General features: G+C 53.7%; 1 protein-coding gene across 1 annotated transcript in view; it reads right to left on the minus strand.

The window, feature by feature from the left end:
- Positions 1 to 17,868, minus strand: part of cd2ap (CD2-associated protein) — a 232,188-nt gene that overhangs the window by 78,220 nt on the left and 136,100 nt on the right. The window contains exons 7-8 of the mRNA XM_084314088.1: positions 17,002 to 17,089; positions 10,066 to 10,160 (exon numbers count right to left, since the gene is read on the minus strand). Of these exons, the coding sequence (XP_084170214.1) occupies positions 10,066 to 10,160; positions 17,002 to 17,089 (183 nt within the window). The remainder of the gene's footprint in view (positions 1 to 10,065; positions 10,161 to 17,001; positions 17,090 to 17,868) is intronic.

The following is a 17,868-nucleotide window of genomic DNA, read 5'->3' on the forward strand; positions in this document are numbered from 1 at the left end:
TCCTTCACGTCCACCACCCGGCTGGAGAGAGAGGGTGATCCATGCCTTCATGTCCACCACCCGGCTGGAGAGAGAGGGTGATCCACGCCTTCACGTCCACCACCCGGCTGGAGAGAGGGTGATCCACGCCTTCACGTCCACCACCCGGCTGGAGAGAGAGGGTGATCCACGCCTCCTTCACGTCCACCACCCGGCTGGAGAGAGAGGGTGATCCCTGCCTTCACGTCCACCACCCGGCTGGAGAGAGAGGGTGATCCACGCCTCCTTCACGTCCACCACCCGGCTGGAGAGAGAGGGTGATCCCTGCCTTCATGTCCACCCGGCTGGAGAGAGAGGGTGATCCCTGCCTTCATGTCCACCCGGCTGGAGAGAGAGGGTGATCCCTGCCTTCACGTCCACCCGGCTGGAGAGAGAGGGTGATCCCTGCCTTCATGTCCACCCGGCTGGAGAGAGAGGGTGATCCCTGCCTTCATGTCCACCACCCGGCTGGAGAGAGAGGGTGATCCACGCCTCCTTCACGTCCACCACCCGGCTGGAGAGAGAGGGTGATCCATGCCTTCATGTCCACCACCCGGCTGGAGAGAGAGGGTGATCCATGCCTTCATGTCCACCACCCGGCTGGAGAGAGAGGGTGATCCCTGCCTTCATGTCCACCACCCGGCTGGAGAGAGAGGGTGATCCCTGCCTTCATGTCCACCCGGCTGGAGAGAGAGGGTGATCCACGCCTTCACGTCCACCACCCGGCTGGAGAGAGAGGGTGATCCACGCCTTCACGTCCACCACCCGGCTGGAGAGAGAGGGTGATCCACGCCTCCTTCACGTCCACCACCCGGCTGGAGAGAGAGGGTGATCCACGCCTTCATGTCCACCACCCGGCTGGAGAGCGAGGGTGATCCCTGCCTTCATGTCCACCACCCGGCTGGAGAGAGAGGGTGATCCACGCCTCCTTCACGTCCACCACCCGGCTGGAGAGAGAGGGTGATCCCTGCCTTCATGTCCACCCGGCTGGAGAGAGAGGGTGATCCCTGCCTTCATGTCCACCACCCGGCTGGAGAGAGAGGGTGCTCCCTGCCTTCATGTCCACCCGGCTGGAGAGAGAGGGTGATCCACGCCTCCTTCACGTCCACCACCCGGCTGGAGAGAGAGGGTGATCCCTGCCTTCATGTCCACCCGGCTGGAGAGAGAGGGTGATCCCTGCCTTCACGTCCACCACCCGGCTGGAGAGAGAGGGTGATCCACGCCTCCTTCACGTCCACCACCCGGCTGGAGAGAGAGGGTGATCCCTGCCTTCACGTCCACCCGGCTGGAGAGAGAGGGTGATCCACGCCTTCACGTCCACCACCCGGCTGGAGAGAGAGGGTGATCCCTGCCTTCATGTCCACCCGGCTGGAGAGAGAGGGTGATCCCTGCCTTCATGTCCACCACCCGGCTGGAGAGAGAGGGTGATCCCTGCCTCCTTCACGTCCACCACCCGGCTGGAGAGAGAGGGTGATCCATGCCTTCATGTCCACCACCCGGCTGGAGAGAGAGGGTGATCCCTGCCTTCATGTCCACCACCCGGCTGGAGAGAGAGGGTGATCCACGCCTCCTTCACGTCCACCACCCGGCTGGAGAGAGAGGGTGATCCATGCCTTCATGTCCACCACCCGGCTGGAGAGAGAGGGTGATCCACGCCTTCACGTCCACCACCCGGCTGGAGAGAGAGGGTGATCCACGCCTTCACGTCCACCACCCGGCTGGAGAGAGAGGGTGATCCACGCCTCCTTCACGTCCACCACCCGGCTGGAGAGAGAGGGTGATCCACGCCTTCACGTCCACCACCCGGCTGGAGAGAGAGGGTGATCCACGCCTTCACGTCCACCACCCGGCTGGAGAGAGAGGGTGATCCACGCCTTCACGTCCACCACCCGGCTGGAGAGAGAGGGTGATCCACGCCTTCACGTCCACCACCCGGCTGGAGAGAGAGGGTGATCCACGCCTTCATGTCCACCACCCGGCTGGAGAGAGAGGGTGATCCACGCCTCCTTCACGTCCACCACCCGGCTGGAGAGAGAGGGTGATCCCTGCCTCCTTCACGTCCACCACCCGGCTGGAGAGAGAGGGTGATCCCTGCCTTCATGTCCACCACCCGGCTGGAGAGAGAGGGTGATCCACGCCTTCACGTCCACCCGGCTGGAGAGAGAGGGTGATCCACGCCTTCACGTCCACCCGGCTGGATTACTGCAACGCGCTGTATGTTGGCATTGACCGGTCGCTGCTCCGTCGCCTGCAACTGGTACAAACATGCGGCTGCCCGTCTGGTCACTGGTGCCAGGGAACGTGACCACATCACACCAGTCCTGGCTTCACTCCACTGGCTCCCCATCGATTTTAAATGACTGCTGACTAATGTGACGATTCAACTGCATCGATTTGAAAATGTTAGAAACGATTAGAATCGATTTCTTTTTTATTTATTTTTATTTACCTATAGTCCATTCATGCTGAGTGAATCAGTTCCCCCAGCCACATGTTGTGTATTCAAAGAAATTTGGGGAATTAACTGATATAAATGTAATCGAATCGAATCGAATCATTGTGAGGTTGCATCGTTGCACACCCTACTGCTGACTGTTTTGAACCCTTTCACTGCCACACGACAGAAGGTTAACCCTTTACTATCACACTACCGACGGTAACCGTAAAGGGTTAACCTTCTGCAGTGTGGCAGTGAAAGGGTTAAGACACCGAGGCTGGGAACGAAATAAGAATTCAGGTGTATTATTGGTGAAATGCGCCTTTTTAACGAGCACAACTTCAGGCACTTTACGGTCAAACGCAGGAAACACTTGTAAAGTCTATGTTGCACGACGCTAATGATGCTAATGATGGAGCATCGCCGTCAATTGTGTGATAGTAAAGGGGTTAACCTTCTGTCGTGTGGCAGTGAAAGGGTTAAAGCACTACACGGGCTGGCTCCACTGTACCTGGCTGAGCTCCTGCATCACCCCACCCCCCGTCCAGAGCCCCGAGGTCTGCTAACCAGCTGCTGCTGGAGGAGCCCAACATCAGGCCCAACACCAGGGGAGACAGAGCTGCTGCTGGAGGAGCCCAGGACCAGGCTCAACACCAGGGGAGACAGAGCTGCTGCTGGAGGAGCCCAGGACCAGGCTCAACACCAGGGGAGACAGAGCTGCTGGAGGAGGAGCCCAGGACCAGGCTCAACACCAGGGGAGACAGAGCTGCTGCTGGTGGAGCCCAGGACCAGGCTCAACACCAGGGGAGACAGAGCTGCTGGAGGAGGAGCCCAGGACCAGGCTCAACACCAGGGGAGACAGAGCTGCTGCTGGAGGAGCCCAGGACCAGGCTCAACACCAGGGGAGACAGAGCTGCTGCTGGAGGAGGAGGAGCCCAGGACCAGGCTCAACACCAGGGGAGACAGAGCTGCTGGAGGAGGAGCCCAGGACCAGGCTCAACACCAGGGGATACAGAGCTGCTGGAGGAGGAGCCCAGGACCAGGCTCAACACCAGGGGAGACAGAGCTGCTGCTGGAGGAGCCCAGGACCAGGCTCAACACCAGGGGAGACAGAGCTGCTGCTGGAGGAGGAGCCCAGGACCAGGCTCAACACCAGGGGAGACAGAGCTGCTGGAGGAGGAGCCCAGGACAAGGCTCAACACCAGGGGAGACAGAGCTGCTGGAGGAGCCCAGGACCAGGCTCAACACCAGGGGGGACAGAGCTGCTGCTGGAGGAGGAGCCCAGGACCAGGCTCAACACCAGGGGAGACAGAGCTGCTGGAGGAGGAGCCCAGGACCAGGCTCAACACCAGGGGAGACCGAGCTGCTGCTGGAGGAGGAGCCCAGGACCAGGCTCAACACCAGGGGAGACAGAGCTGCTGGAGGAGCCCAGGACCAGGCTCAACACCAGGGGAGACAGAGCTGCTGGAGGAGCCCAGGACCAGGCTCAACACCAGGGGAGACAGAGCTGCTGGAGGAGCCCAGGACCAGGCTCAACACCAGGGGAGACAGAGCTGCTGCTGGAGGAGCCCAGGACCAGGCTCAACACCAGGGGAGACAGAGCTGCTGGAGGAGCCCAGGACCAGGCTCAACACCAGGGGAGACAGAGCTGCTGGAGGAGCCCAGGACCAGGCTCAACACCAGGGGAGACAGAGCTGCTGGAGGAGTCCAGGACCAGGCTCAACACCAGGGGAGACAGAGCTGCTGCTGGAGGAGGAGCCCAGGACCAACTCAACACCAGGGGAGACAGAGCTGCTGGAGGAGCCCAGGACCAGGCTCAACACCAGGGGAGACAGAGCTGCTGCTGGAGGAGCCCAGGACCAGGCTCAACACCAGGGGAGACAGAGCTGCTGCTGGAGGAGGAGCCCAGTACCAGGCTCAACACCAGGGGAGACAGAGCTGCTGGAGGAGCCCAGGACCAGGCTCAACACCAGGGGAGACAGAGCTGCTGCTGGAGGAGCCCAGGACCAGGCTCAACACCAGGGGAGACAGAGCTGCTGCTGGAGGAGCCCAGGACAAGGCTCAACACCAGGGGAGACAGAGCTGCTGGAGGAGCCCAGGACCAGGCTCAACACCAGGGGAGACAGAGCTGCTGGAGGAGGAGCCCAGGACCAGGCTCAACACCAGGGGAGACAGAGCTGCTGGAGGAGGAGCCCAGGACCAGGCTCAACACCAGGGGAGACAGAGCTGCTGGAGGAGGAGCCCAGGACCAGGCTCAACACCAGGGGAGACAGAGCTGCTGGAGGAGGAGCCCAGGACCAGGCTCAACACCAGGGGAGACAGAGCTGCTGCTGGAGGAGCCCAGGACCAGGCTCAACACCAGGGGAGACCGAGCTGCTGCTGGAGGAGGAGCCCAGGACCAGGCTCAACACCAGGGGAGACAGAGCTGCTGGAGGAGGAGCCCAGGACCAGGCTCAACACCAGGGGAGACCGAGCTGCTGCTGGAGGAGCCCAGGCTCAACACCAGGGGAGACAGAGCTGCTGGAGGGGCCCAGGACCAGGCTCAACACCAGGGGAGACAGAGCTGCTACTGGAGGAGCCCAGGACCAGGCTCAACACCAGGGGAGACAGAGCTGCTGCTGGAGGAGCCCAGGACAAGGCTCAACACCAGGGGAGACAGAGCTGCTGGAGGAGGAGCCCAGGACCAGGCTCAACACCAGGGGAGACAGAGCTGCTGGAGGAGGAGCCCAGGACCAGGCTCAACACCAGGGGAGACAGAGCTGCTGCTGGAGGAGGAGCCCAGGACCAGGCTCAACACCAGGGGAGACAGAGCTGCTGCTGGAGGAGGAGGAGCCCAGGACCAGGCTCAACACCAGGGGATACAGAGCTGCTGGAGGAGGAGCCCAGGACCAGGCTCAACACCAGGGGAGACAGAGCTGCTGCTGGAGGAGGAGCCCAGGACCAGGCTCAACACCAGGGGAGACAGAGCTGCTGCTGGAGGAGGAGGAGCCCAGGACCAGGCTCAACACCAGGGGATACAGAGCTGCTGGAGGAGGAGCCCAGGACCAGGCTCAACACCAGGGGAGACAGAGCTGCTGCTGGAGGAGGAGCCCAGGACCAGGCTCAACACCAGGGGAGACAGAGCTGCTGGAGGAGGAGCCCAGGACCAGGCTCAACACCAGGGGAGACAGAGCTGCTGGAGGAGGAGCCCAGGACCAGGCTCAACACCAGGGGAGACAGAGCTGCTGCTGGAGGAGGAGCCCAGGACCAGGCTCAACACCAGGGGAGACAGAGCTGCTGCTGGAGGAGCCCAGGACCAGGCTCAACACCAGGGGAGACAGAGCTGCTGCTGGAGGAGGAGCCCAGGACCAGGCTCAACACCAGGGGAGACAGAGCTGCTGCTGGAGGAGGAGCCCAGGACCAGGCTCAACACCAGGGGAGACAGAGCTGCTGGAGGAGGAGCCCAGGACCAGGCTCAACACCAGGGGAGACAGAGCTGCTGCTGGAGGAGCCCAGGACCAGGCTCAACACCAGGGGAGACAGAGCTGCTGGAGGAGGAGCCCAGGACCAGGCTCAACACCAGGGGAGACAGAGCTGCTGCTGGAGGAGGAGCCCAGGACCAGGCTCAACACCAGGGGAGACCGAGCTGCTGGAGGAGCCCAGGACCAGGCTCAACACCAGGGGGGACAGAGCTGCTGCTGGAGGAGGAGCCCAGGACCAGGCTCAACACCAGGGGAGACAGAGCTGCTGGAGGAGGAGCCCAGGACCAGGCTCAACACCAGGGGAGACAGAGCTGCTGCTGGAGGAGGAGCCCAGGACCAGGCTCAACACCAGGGGAGACAGAGCTGCTGCTGGAGGAGCCCAGGACCAGGCTCAACACCAGGGGAGACAGAGCTGCTGGAGGAGGAGCCCAGGACCAGGCTCAACACCAGGGGAGACAGAGCTGCTGCTGGAGGAGGAGCCCAGGACCAGGCTCAACACCAGGGGAGACAGAGCTGCTGGAGGAGGAGCCCAGGACCAGGCTCAACACCAGGGGAGACAGAGCTGCTGGAGGAGGAGCCCAGGACCAGGCTCAACACCAGGGGAGACAGAGCTGCTGCTGGAGGAGCCCAGGACCAGGCTCAACACCAGGGGAGACAGAGCTGCTGGAGGAGGAGCCCAGGACGCGTGTACCTGTTCCGCAACAGTAAGTGACTTCCGGGGTAGGCCTGATTGGCCCCGACAGGCACGTGACGCGGCAAACTCAGGACGCGCAACGAGGCTGCTGAGAGCTGTCGTGCGGAAATAGGCTGTCTATTGCCATTCTCTAACACAAACTCTAACCTTAACCAGCTCCTTAACAGCGCCTAAACTTAACCGTTCTAACCTTAACCAACTCCGAAACAATGCCTAACCTTAACCTTAACCTTAACCATGCCTAACCTTAACCATAGAAAGAATATTGCCATTCTCTAAGACAAACTCTAACCTTAACCAGCTTCTTAACAGCGCCTAAACTTAACCGTTCTAACCTTAACCAACTCCGAAACAATGCCTAACCTTAACCATGCCTAACCTTAACCGGCGAAAGAATACACGTTAAAAAAAAAATCACGTTAAAAAAAAAAGATTTGATGGGATTCGAACTCACCAACAACGGACCGCAGGATCGCAGGACCGCTGCTCTGCCAGGTGAGCTATAGCGCCGAATGAGAGTCATGGCGTATTTGGACGGTTACGTAATTCCGTAAGCTCTGCCGCTCGGCTCCGCGGAGCGTGCCGCGCGGCAGAGAAAGTTGCGTGTCACGTGCCTGTCGGGGCCAATCAGGCCTACCCCGGAAGTCACTTACTGTTGCGGAACAGTTACACGCGCCCAGGACCAGGCTCAACACCAGAGGAGACAGAGCTGCTGCTGGAGGAGCCCAGGACCAGGCTCAACACCAGGGGAGACAGAGCTGCTGGAGGAGGAGCCCAGGACCAGGCTCAACACCAGGGGAGACAGAGCTGCTGCTGGAGGAGGAGTCCAGGACCAGGCTCAACACCAGGGGAGACAGAGCTGCTGGAGGAGGAGCCCAGGACCAGGCTCAACACCAGGGGAGACAGAGCCTTCACTGCTATAAGGAGAAAAAGTGGATCAAAAAAAGATCTGCCCAGAGCCTAGAGGCTTTTAAATCGCTGCTCAAAACGCACCTCTTTTCCCCCCTGGCCTTTGACCAGAGTTAGCCTGCCACCTGCACACAACGTCCGCTGTTACTCTGAACTTTTAATCTATTTTCTTGTCTCTTTTATATTGCACCTTGCTCTTGTTTTCTTAGTGTACAATACCCTTTTCTTAGTGATGCACCGATGTGAAAATTGTGGCCGATACCGATAACCGATATTAATATTGCTGTTTTGGCCGATACCGATATTTACCGATGTCGATATCTCTGTATAGAAAACACTTTATGATAATCAAATAAAGAGCTATTTTCCAAAACGCATTTTTTTTTTTTTTACTTTTGTAACTTATTTTCAGAAATGACAGATATTTTGAAACTATTTAAGGCCAAAACATGTAAAAAAAAAAAAAAAATTTTTAATTTTTTTTTTAATATCGGCCCTATCTTGATATCGGACCGATACCGATGTGTAAAAAAACTGCCATATCGGCCGATATTATATCGGCGGCCGATATATCGTGCATCACTACCTTTTCTGTAATTTTAGTGTATTTTATTCGTTATTGCATCGTATGTGTTAAGCTCATAACAGTCTTAACAGAGCTCATAACAGGGAAACAGATTAATAATAATCTAGGAAAATGTTAGGAAGAAAAACGTCATTCATGTCAATGGTGGGCCTTTCACACCGGCCGGGCTCCGTGCCGGTTCCCGAACGTGATCTGGAACCGGCCGGCGCGTTCACACACACGGGGAATAACTGGTCGAGAACATGACAGAGGCTTTAGTTCGGCCCTCTGAGAAAACACTGAGCACCGATTTTTCATGTTCCGAACCAATAATTCCCGGTGTGAACGCGTAGGGGCCGGGCGATTAATCGATTTTATCGATTAATTCGAATGAATGATTTAGGACGATTTTGAAAATGTTTAATCGATTTAAAACGAAAAAAGAAAAAAAATTATGGTCACCTTTTATTTGACAAAAAGTGATGTTTGGTGAAAGTTAGATTTGCACTTTATTATTTATTAATCCCAATAGGGAAATTCATTATTGTTTGATGATCAAGAGGCACGTTTTATTTGTTTTAAGTGAAGTTTGGTGAAAAAGCAAGTTATTGCACTATTAATCCCAATAGGGACATTCATCTTTGTTTGATCAAGAGTAACCCTTTATTTATATATATATATATATATATATATATATATATATATATATATATATATATATATATATATATATATATATATATATATTATTATTTATTTTTTTAAGTGAAGATTGGTGAAAGTTAGGTTTGCACTTCAATCCCAACAGGGACATTCATCTTGGTTTTGATTTATTTGTCAAATAAAAACAAAGCTTATTTGAATGATTTCCCTGGCGTTTCTGGTTTTCAGAGAAAAAAATCGATTCAAATCGTAAATCGGATTAAAAATAAATAAATCGGATATTTAATTTCTAGGCCATATCGCCCCCAGCCCCCCCCCCCCCCCCCCCCTTCACCTCCTCTTATGCAGACAGCAGGGGGGCTTGACCTCTGGATGACCTCTCTCAGGGTCAGCAGGGGTCACTCACCTTGCTCAGCAGCTGGACGACCTCTCCCTCTCTCAGGGTCAGGGGGTCACTCACCTTGCTCAGCACCTGGACGACCTCTCCCTCTCTCAGGGTCAAGGGTCAGGGGGTCACTCACCTTGCTCAGCAGCTGGACGACCTCTCCCTCTCTCAGGGTCAGGGGGTCACTCACCTTGCTCAGCACCTGGACGACCTCTCCCTCTCTCAGGGTCAAGGGTCAGGGGGTCACTCACCTTGCTCAGCACCTGGACGACCTCTCCCTCTCTCAGGGGTCAGCAGGGGTCACTCACCTTGCTCAGCACCTGGACGACCTCTCCCTCTCTCAGGGTCAAGGGTCAGGGGGTCACTCACCTTGCTCAGCACCTGGACGACCTCTCCCTCTCTCAGGGTCAGGGGGTCACTCACCTTGCTCAGCAGCTGGACGACCTCTCCCTCTCTCAGGGTCAGGGGGTCACTCACCTTGCTCAGCAGCTGGACGACCTCTCCCTCTCTCAGGGGTCAGGGGGTCACTCACCTTGCTCAGCACCTGGACGACCTCTCCCTCTCTCAGGGGTCAGCAGGGGTCACTCACCTTGCTCAGCAGCTGGACGACCTCTCCCTCTCTCAGGGTCAGGGGGTCACTCACCTTGCTCAGCACCTGGACGACCTCTCCCTCTCTCAGGGGTCAGCAGGGGTCACTCACCTTGCTCAGCAGCTGGACGACCTCTCCCTCTCTCAGGGTCAGGGGGTCACTCACCTTGCTCAGCACCTGGACGACCTCTCCCTCTCTCAGGGTCAGGGGTCAGGGGGTCACTCACCTTGCTCAGCACCTGGACGACCTCTCCCTCTCTCAGGGGTCAGCAGGGGTCACTCACCTTGCTCAGCACCTGGACGACCTCTCCCTCTCTCAGGGTCAGGGGTCAGGGGGTCACTCACCTTGCTCAGCACCTGGACGACCTCTCCCTCTCTCAGGGTCAGCTCGTCCTCGTTCGTGGCCTCGAAGGCAAAGGTCACCTTGCAGTGTTCCTTCACTGAGAGGACAGAGGAGCAGAGGGGGCAGGGTCAGAGGTGAGAGGGGGCGGGGTCAGAGGTGAGATGGGGCGGGGTCAGAGGTGAGAGGGGGCGGGGTCAGAGGAGCAGAGGAGCGCTTTAAACACACACAGTGACACACACACACACAGTGACACACACACACACACACACAGTGACACACACACACACACACACACAGTGACACACACACACACACACAGTGACACACACAGTGACACACACAGTGACACACACACACAGTGACAACACACACAGTGACACACACACACACACACAGTAACTAGAGCTGCCGCGATAACCGCATTACCGCGGTATCGCTGTTGCATCACGCTCACCGCAGAGTTAGGCTGAATACCGCGTCACCGCTGTTTTTTTTTATCATAATAATAAAGTTGGCTTGCGGCTCTGCAGATATACCCTACTCGGTTCCAAGCGACCCTATTGGGTAGAAGTGGTACCAGAAAAGACATGTGAAACATTGCAGACCACTGACTGGTCAGAAGAGAGACGCGTCACACTTTGTAGCCTCTGAACGAAAACAGAACGCCGCCATCTTTACTGCCTCGCTAAGGATGCATTTCATTCAGGATTTGTTTGCGACAGAACCAAGCAATAAACAAAAAAGAATGGATTCACTGTGTATTCTGCCTTATTTATTGATGAAACAAAACCGACATCAACCCAATTTACCACCGAGCGGAGAGTTTAGTGTCACAACAAGATCGCTGATGTGTTAAGTTTGTTGTTGTTATTATTAGCCTAATACTACCGTCAGCCGATATACACGAGAGGTAACGTTAAACCCGGGTTTGCTTGGTAGAATACACAATGAGAGGTAACGTTAGCTTTGGCAGAATAGACGCAACGAGAGTCTGGTTGATGTTGTTATTGATTGATTGATTGATTGATTGATTGAAACTGTGTTAAACTCTGGCTTGCTGCAAGCCCTCGGACATCTATGCCCACGGAGCTTTCAGTGTACACAAGCGAGCGGCCCCGCCTGCATCCCCACGTCGGAGACAAACGGAGTAGTACCTGGCTGCAGTGGAAAAGGAACGAAGTACCAGGTGCCTAAAGCGGGTCGAGTCGAGTAGGTACTATGCAGTGGAAAAGCGCCATTAGACTAGAGGCAGGCTATAAGAGTAGACTACTGAAAAAAAAAATGCATTCAAACTTTTTTTTTTTTTTGTGCGCACTGTGCAATAACCGCGGCGGTAGGAAATATTTCGCAAATTCGTGCGGTAAGGAAAATATCAATACCGCGGCAGCTCTAACAGTAACACACACACACACACAGTGACACACACACACACACAGTGACACACACACAGTGACACACACACACACACACACACACACACACACAGTGACACACACACACAGTGACACACACACACAGTGACACACACACACACACACACACACACAGTGACAACACACACACACACAGTGACACACACACACACACAGTGACACACACACACACACACACACACACACACACACACACACGCACAGTGACACACACAGAAAGAAAGAGAAACAAAAAAAGACAGGAACAATACGAAAACAGAAGAAAAAAAATACATGCAGTCCCACCAAGCAGATAGAGAACGGACAGACATAATACACCAGACATACTACAATACAAAACGAGCTCATGGATTGATGACATGATACTGACACTCTCTTTTAGACTGATCCCATACTAGTGTCGGCGCGCCCCTACTTTTGAGGAACGGGCTACTATATTTCCTTAACCCTTTCACTGCCACACGACAGCCGGTTAACCCTTTCACTGTGACAATACAGAAGGTACAAGATACAAGAGTTTTATTTGTCACGGCATATAGGTATACAGTGAAATGCGGGGGGTCTCGCCCGCAACGATGTGCATAATACAATAGTAATAATATATAATAAGAATCCAACAAATAGAGCGACATTGTGCAATAAACAAGTAAACAAAGTAGGGCATATCGGTATCTGTACATGAGTTATTTACAGAGCATGGTAGGACATGCTAGGTCCTGTGGTAGTGCATACACTGTTAGCTACGGATGAGGCACTGGGTCTTTATGTACACTGCTATACAATGCTATATTATACAATACAATACAAGCTACTATACTAGTACTATACTATATACTATACTATTCTTAAAGTGACCTTTCCTTTTGTAAAGTGTCCATAGTGTGAGCGTGTGCAGCATGTGTGTGTGTGTGTGCTCATGTTAAAGTGGCTGCTAGTGTGTGAGCGTGTACAGTGTGTGTGTTGTGTGTGTGCTCATGTGTGCTTGTGCGTGGAGAGTTCAGTGTTCAAGGCTCTGATGGCCTGGGGGAAGAAGCTGAGCCGAAGCCTCTCTGTCCTAGTAGCTGGGGTTCGCAGGCGTCTGCCTGACCTCAGCAGCTGGAACAGGCTGTTGTTGGGGTGGTGAGGGTCTTTCATTATTCTGCAGGCTCTGGATTTGCACCTCTTGTTGTATAGGACCTGCAGGGGAGGTAGTGCAATACCCGTGGTACGTTCGGCTGAGCGCACAACTCTCTGTAGGGCCTTCTTGTCCTGTGCCGTGCTGTTTCCATACCAGGCAGTGATGTTTCCAGTCAAGATGCTCTCTACAGCTCCGGAGTAGAAGGACTGGAGTATCTTCCCAGATACTCTTAACTTCCTTAACTGTCTCAGGTGGTAGAGACGCTGTTTCGCCTTCTTTACTACTGTGTCTATGTGTGTTGACCATGTCAGATCCTCTGAGATGTGGACCCCCAGGTACTTGAAGCTGCTCACCCTGTCCACGGTAGCCCCGTTAATCATCAGTGGTGTGTGTGTCTCCTGCTGTCCTCTCCTATAATCCACGATCAGCTCCTTGGTTTTACCAATGTTCAGGAGCAGGCTGTTGTCCTGGCACCAGCGTTCCAGTACCTCAACCTCCTCCCGGTAGGCCTTCTCGTCGTTGTCAGAGATCAGCCCCACCACCACTGTGTCGTCCGCAAACTTCACTATGGAGTTGGAGCTGAACTTGGCCACACAGTCGTGTGTGTAGAGTGAGTACAGCAGGGGGCTCAGAACACAGCCCTGGGGGGACCCGATGCTCAGGGTGATGGTGTCGGAGGTCTGACCCCCCACCCTGACCGCCTGGGGCCTTTCGCTCAGAAAGCCCAGTACCCAGGCGCTCAGAGCGGAGCTCAGACCCAGCTCGATCAGCTTGTCCACCAGTCTGGTGGGGACTATGGTGTTGAACGCTGAGCTGTAGTCAATGAACAACAGTCTCACATAGCCCCCCCTTCTGGCGGTCGAGGTGAGAGAGGGTGCTGTGAGTGTCTGTGAGCGGATGGTCCAGGTGAGAGAGGGTGCTGTGAGTGTCTGTGAGCGGATGGTCCAGGTGAGAGAGGGTGCTGTGAGTGTCTGTGAGCGGATGGTCCAGGTGAGAGAGGGTGCTGTGAGTGTCTGTGAGCGGATGGTCCAGGTGAGAGAGGGTGCTGTGAGTGTCTGTGAGCGGATGCGGAGCTAATGACGGAGCATCGCCATCGGTTTGTGTGATAGTAAAGGGTTAACCGGCTGTCGTGTGGCAGTGAAAGGGTTATTAAGACACCGAGGTTGGGAACGAAATAAGACAGGTGTCTTTTAACGAGCACAACTTCAGGCCCTTTACGGTCAAACGCAGGAAACACTTGTAAAGTCTATGTTGGTCAGAAGAACGTTGCTACGGCAACAGAGTCTTAGAGAACCCGTTCATAATCTACACTATAGACCGCAGCACCTCCGCGTTACATGGAGCTCATGGAGGAGAGAGAGCGGGGGGGGGGGGGAGAAAATGAACGAATGTGGACGAGAGCCTCGACATTAAGTGGTTGCAGCTACGGCTGTGGGGGCGCTGGACACGCGATCCAATAGACTTTTATACGCCTGAGTCTCCTGAACACGGCGTGACCGATCCCAAGTCGATCGTCACTTTCTCTGCCTCGCTTTTTCGCACCTACTCCCGAACTACGCATGCGCAGATTGATGAACCTAGACTCCGTGGGCAATCTGCGCATGCGGAGTTCGGGTGTTCAGAATAGCGGACGTGTTGCCGGTGGTCTATCATCCACAGATGTCCTGGTGAACAGTTCATAACCTACACCAGTGGTTGCCAAAGTCGGGGTCGCGACCCAAAGGTGGGCCGCGAGCAGCCACGGGAGGGCCACGAGATGATTTAAAAATAAATTAAAAAAATAAATAATTTTTTTTTTTTTTTTTTTTTTTTTTTTTTTTTTTATGCCACTGAACTTAGGACAGTGTTTCTAGTTGTATTCTAAAATTATATTCTATTGTATTCTAAAATGTGACTATATGGTTTTATATTAACTTAATAAATAAACAAAAACGAAAAAATCTACTTATTTCAACGAACATTTCAAACTAAATAACAGATTATGCACATAAAACGCTGAAAACAACCGAAGCAACAATAGTATTTTAATGAGGCTATTATTATTATCATTATTATTTTGCAACAAGTTAGCCCTCTCATAAATAGCACATATAAATGAATAACTAACTTGAACTAACTTAATGGGATTGAAGTGATATTTGGCTTAAAAAATCGGTCGCCTGGCAAAAAAAAAAAAAAAAAGCCTGACGATGTGCATTGGGCCGCGGCTCTCTGACGCCTTATTTTCTGGGTCCCGGCCTGAAAAGTTTGGGAACCCCTGTAGTAGAGGGGCGTGCTGGTGGAAATCTAGCCTGGTTTCATAACCTGCACCATCATCGTCCACAGATCTCCTGGTGAACAGTTCATAACCTGCACCATCATCGTCCACAGATCTCCTGGTGAACAGTTCATAACCTGCACCATCATCGTCCACAGATCTCCCGGTGAACAGTTCATAACCTGCACCATCATCGTCCACAGATCTCCTGGTGAACAGTTCATAACCTGCACCATCATCGTCCACAGATCTCCTGGTGAACAGTTCATAACCTGCACCATCATCGTCCACAGATCTCCCGGTGAACAGTTCATAACCTGCACCATCATCGTCCACAGATCTCCTGGTGAACAGTTCATAACCTGCACCATCATCGTCCACAGATCTCCTGGTGAACAGTTCATAACCTGCACCATCATCGTCCACAGATCTCCTGGTGAACAGTTCATAACCTGCACCATCATCGTCCACAGATCTCCTGGTGAACAGTTCATAACCTGCACCATCATCGTCCACAGATCTCCTGGTGAACAGTTCATAACCTGCACCATCATCGTCCACAGATCTCCTGGTGAACAGTTCATAACCTGCACCATCATCGTCCACAGATCTCCTGGTGAACAGTTCATAACCTGCACCATCATCGTCCACAGATCTCCTGGTGAACAGTTCATAACCTGCACCATCATCGTCCACAGATCTCCTGGTGAACAGTTCATAACCTGCACCATCATCGTCCACAGATCTCCTGGTGAACAGTTCATAACCTGCACCATCATCGTCCACAGATCTCCTGGTGAACAGTTCATAACCTGCACCATCATCGTCCACAGATCTCCTGGTGAACAGTTCATAACCTGCACCATCATCGTCCACAGATCTCCTGGTGAACAGTTCATAACCTACACCATCATCGTCCACAGATCTCCCGGTGAACAGTTCATAACCTGCACCATCATCGTCCACAGATCTCCCGGTGAACAGTTCATAACCTACACCATCATCGGGCGGCTACGTGGCGCAGTGGGCAAGGCGCTCGCAACGAATGCTGGAGACTAGGCTCAAACAGGATGCCTCCTGTTCGAGCCCCGCTCTCCACATTTGCTTTCAGTTTAGCTGGTCGTCCACAGTAATACACATTGGCCGTATTACGGGGAGGGAAACTGAAGGGTGGGGATCGGGCGTTGTGGACAGCGACTCCTACAGGTCGGTTGGTGCGCCTGCGCAGTAGAATCAAGAAGCGACGGGGGCGGGGCCCCTCCAAAGCGCAGACCCCATGACGCTGAAAGATCGAGCCGGCTGTTACCTCGAGTATCGGAGGGGACTCGTGCTATGTATGACTTAGTCCACATTGCAGCCGGCTTGTGGGAGGCAAGAAACAACGTTCGAAGACAGGGGAGGGTTGAATTGGACGATATGAAAATTGGGATGGGAGAAAAAATTTAAAAATGGGAGAAAAAGTGGATACAAAAAAAAAAAAAAACTACACCATGGTCCACAGATCTCCCGGTGAACAGTTCATAACCTACACCATCATCCACAGATCTTGACGAATTGAAAATGGGGGACCCTGATGTAAACAAGACGAAAGTCTTTCTCTGGTCTTCTTCATCCTCTTAGCAGTTGTTTGTATTGAGCCGTACTGTATTGTACCTGCAATTCGAAACTGGCCCCCGTAAATGTCCAACCCCCCCCCCATCCCCCACCCCCTTCTAATGTACAGTTTCCTCCCCCTCGAATGTATATAATTTCTGTTAGGATCTCTGGGTAAACAGTACTGTATATTTGTATATCTTGTATGTCATAAATGTAACAGTACTGTCTATCTGTATGTCGTAAATGTCATGATGAATTGAAAATGGGGGACCCTGATGTAAACAAGACGAAAGTCTTTCTCTGGTCTGCATCCCCTTAACAATTGTGTGTATTGAGCCGTACTGTATTGTACCCATTCTGCAATCTGTTAATAACATTTTCAATCAATCAATCAATACCCCATTCTGCAATCTAATAAAGTTTTCAATCAATCAAACTTCCTGGTGAACATAACCCACACTACCATCCAAAAAAAGAATGTGTTGTTTTGTTAGTGTGTTTTGGGTGAACCTGCCCTTTAGCTGCCTCTCGTTACCTTTGGATTGGCTGTCCCCGTCTGCCCTCGGCGAGTCTGTGGTGTTGGAATGGGCGGGCTTTGCGGTGGATGGTAATGATGGGATTGGCTAAAATGAAGCAAACCACACAGATGGAAATGATTTTACGCAACATGATTGGATGTATAATGTCATGTGAGTCACACACCCTCCTCCGCCTGTGACCGGACCGGACCAGTCTGAACGGACCAGTCTGAAGGGACCAGTCTCGTCTGAACGGACCAGTCTCGTCTGAAGGGACCAGTCTCGTCTGAACGGACCAGTCTCGTCTGAACGGACCAGTCTCGTCTGAACGGACCAGTCTCGTCTGAAGGGACCAGTCTCGTCTGAAGGGACCAGTCTGAAGGGACCAGTCTCGTCTGAACGGACAAGTCTCATCTGAAGGGACCAGTCTCGTCTGAAGGGACCAGTCTCGTCTGAAGGGACCAGTCTCGTCTGAAGGGACCAGTCTCGTCTGAAGGGACCAGTCTCGTCTGAAGGGACCAGTCTCGTCTGAAGGGACCAGTCTCGTCTGAAGGGACCAGTCTTGTCTGAAGGGACCAGTCTCGTCTGAAGGGACCAGTCTCGTCTGAAGGGACCAGTCTCGTCTGAAGGGACCAGTCTCGTCTGAACGGACCAGTCTCGTCTGAACGGACCAGTCTCGTCTGAAGGGACCAGTCTCGTCAGAAGGGACCAGTCTCGTCTGAATGGACCAGTCTCGTCTGAAGGGACCAGTCTCGTCTGAAGGGACCAGTCTCGTCTGAAGGGACCAGTCTCGTCTGAAGGGACCAGTCTCATCTGAACGGACCAGTCTCGTCTGAACTGACCAGTCTCGTCTGAACGGACCAGTCTCGTCTGAAGGGACCAGT

Source organism: Notolepis coatsorum (genome assembly GCF_963971535.1).
Source record: "Notolepis coatsorum genome assembly, chromosome: 5".
NCBI lineage: Eukaryota > Metazoa > Chordata > Actinopteri > Aulopiformes > Paralepididae > Notolepis > Notolepis coatsorum.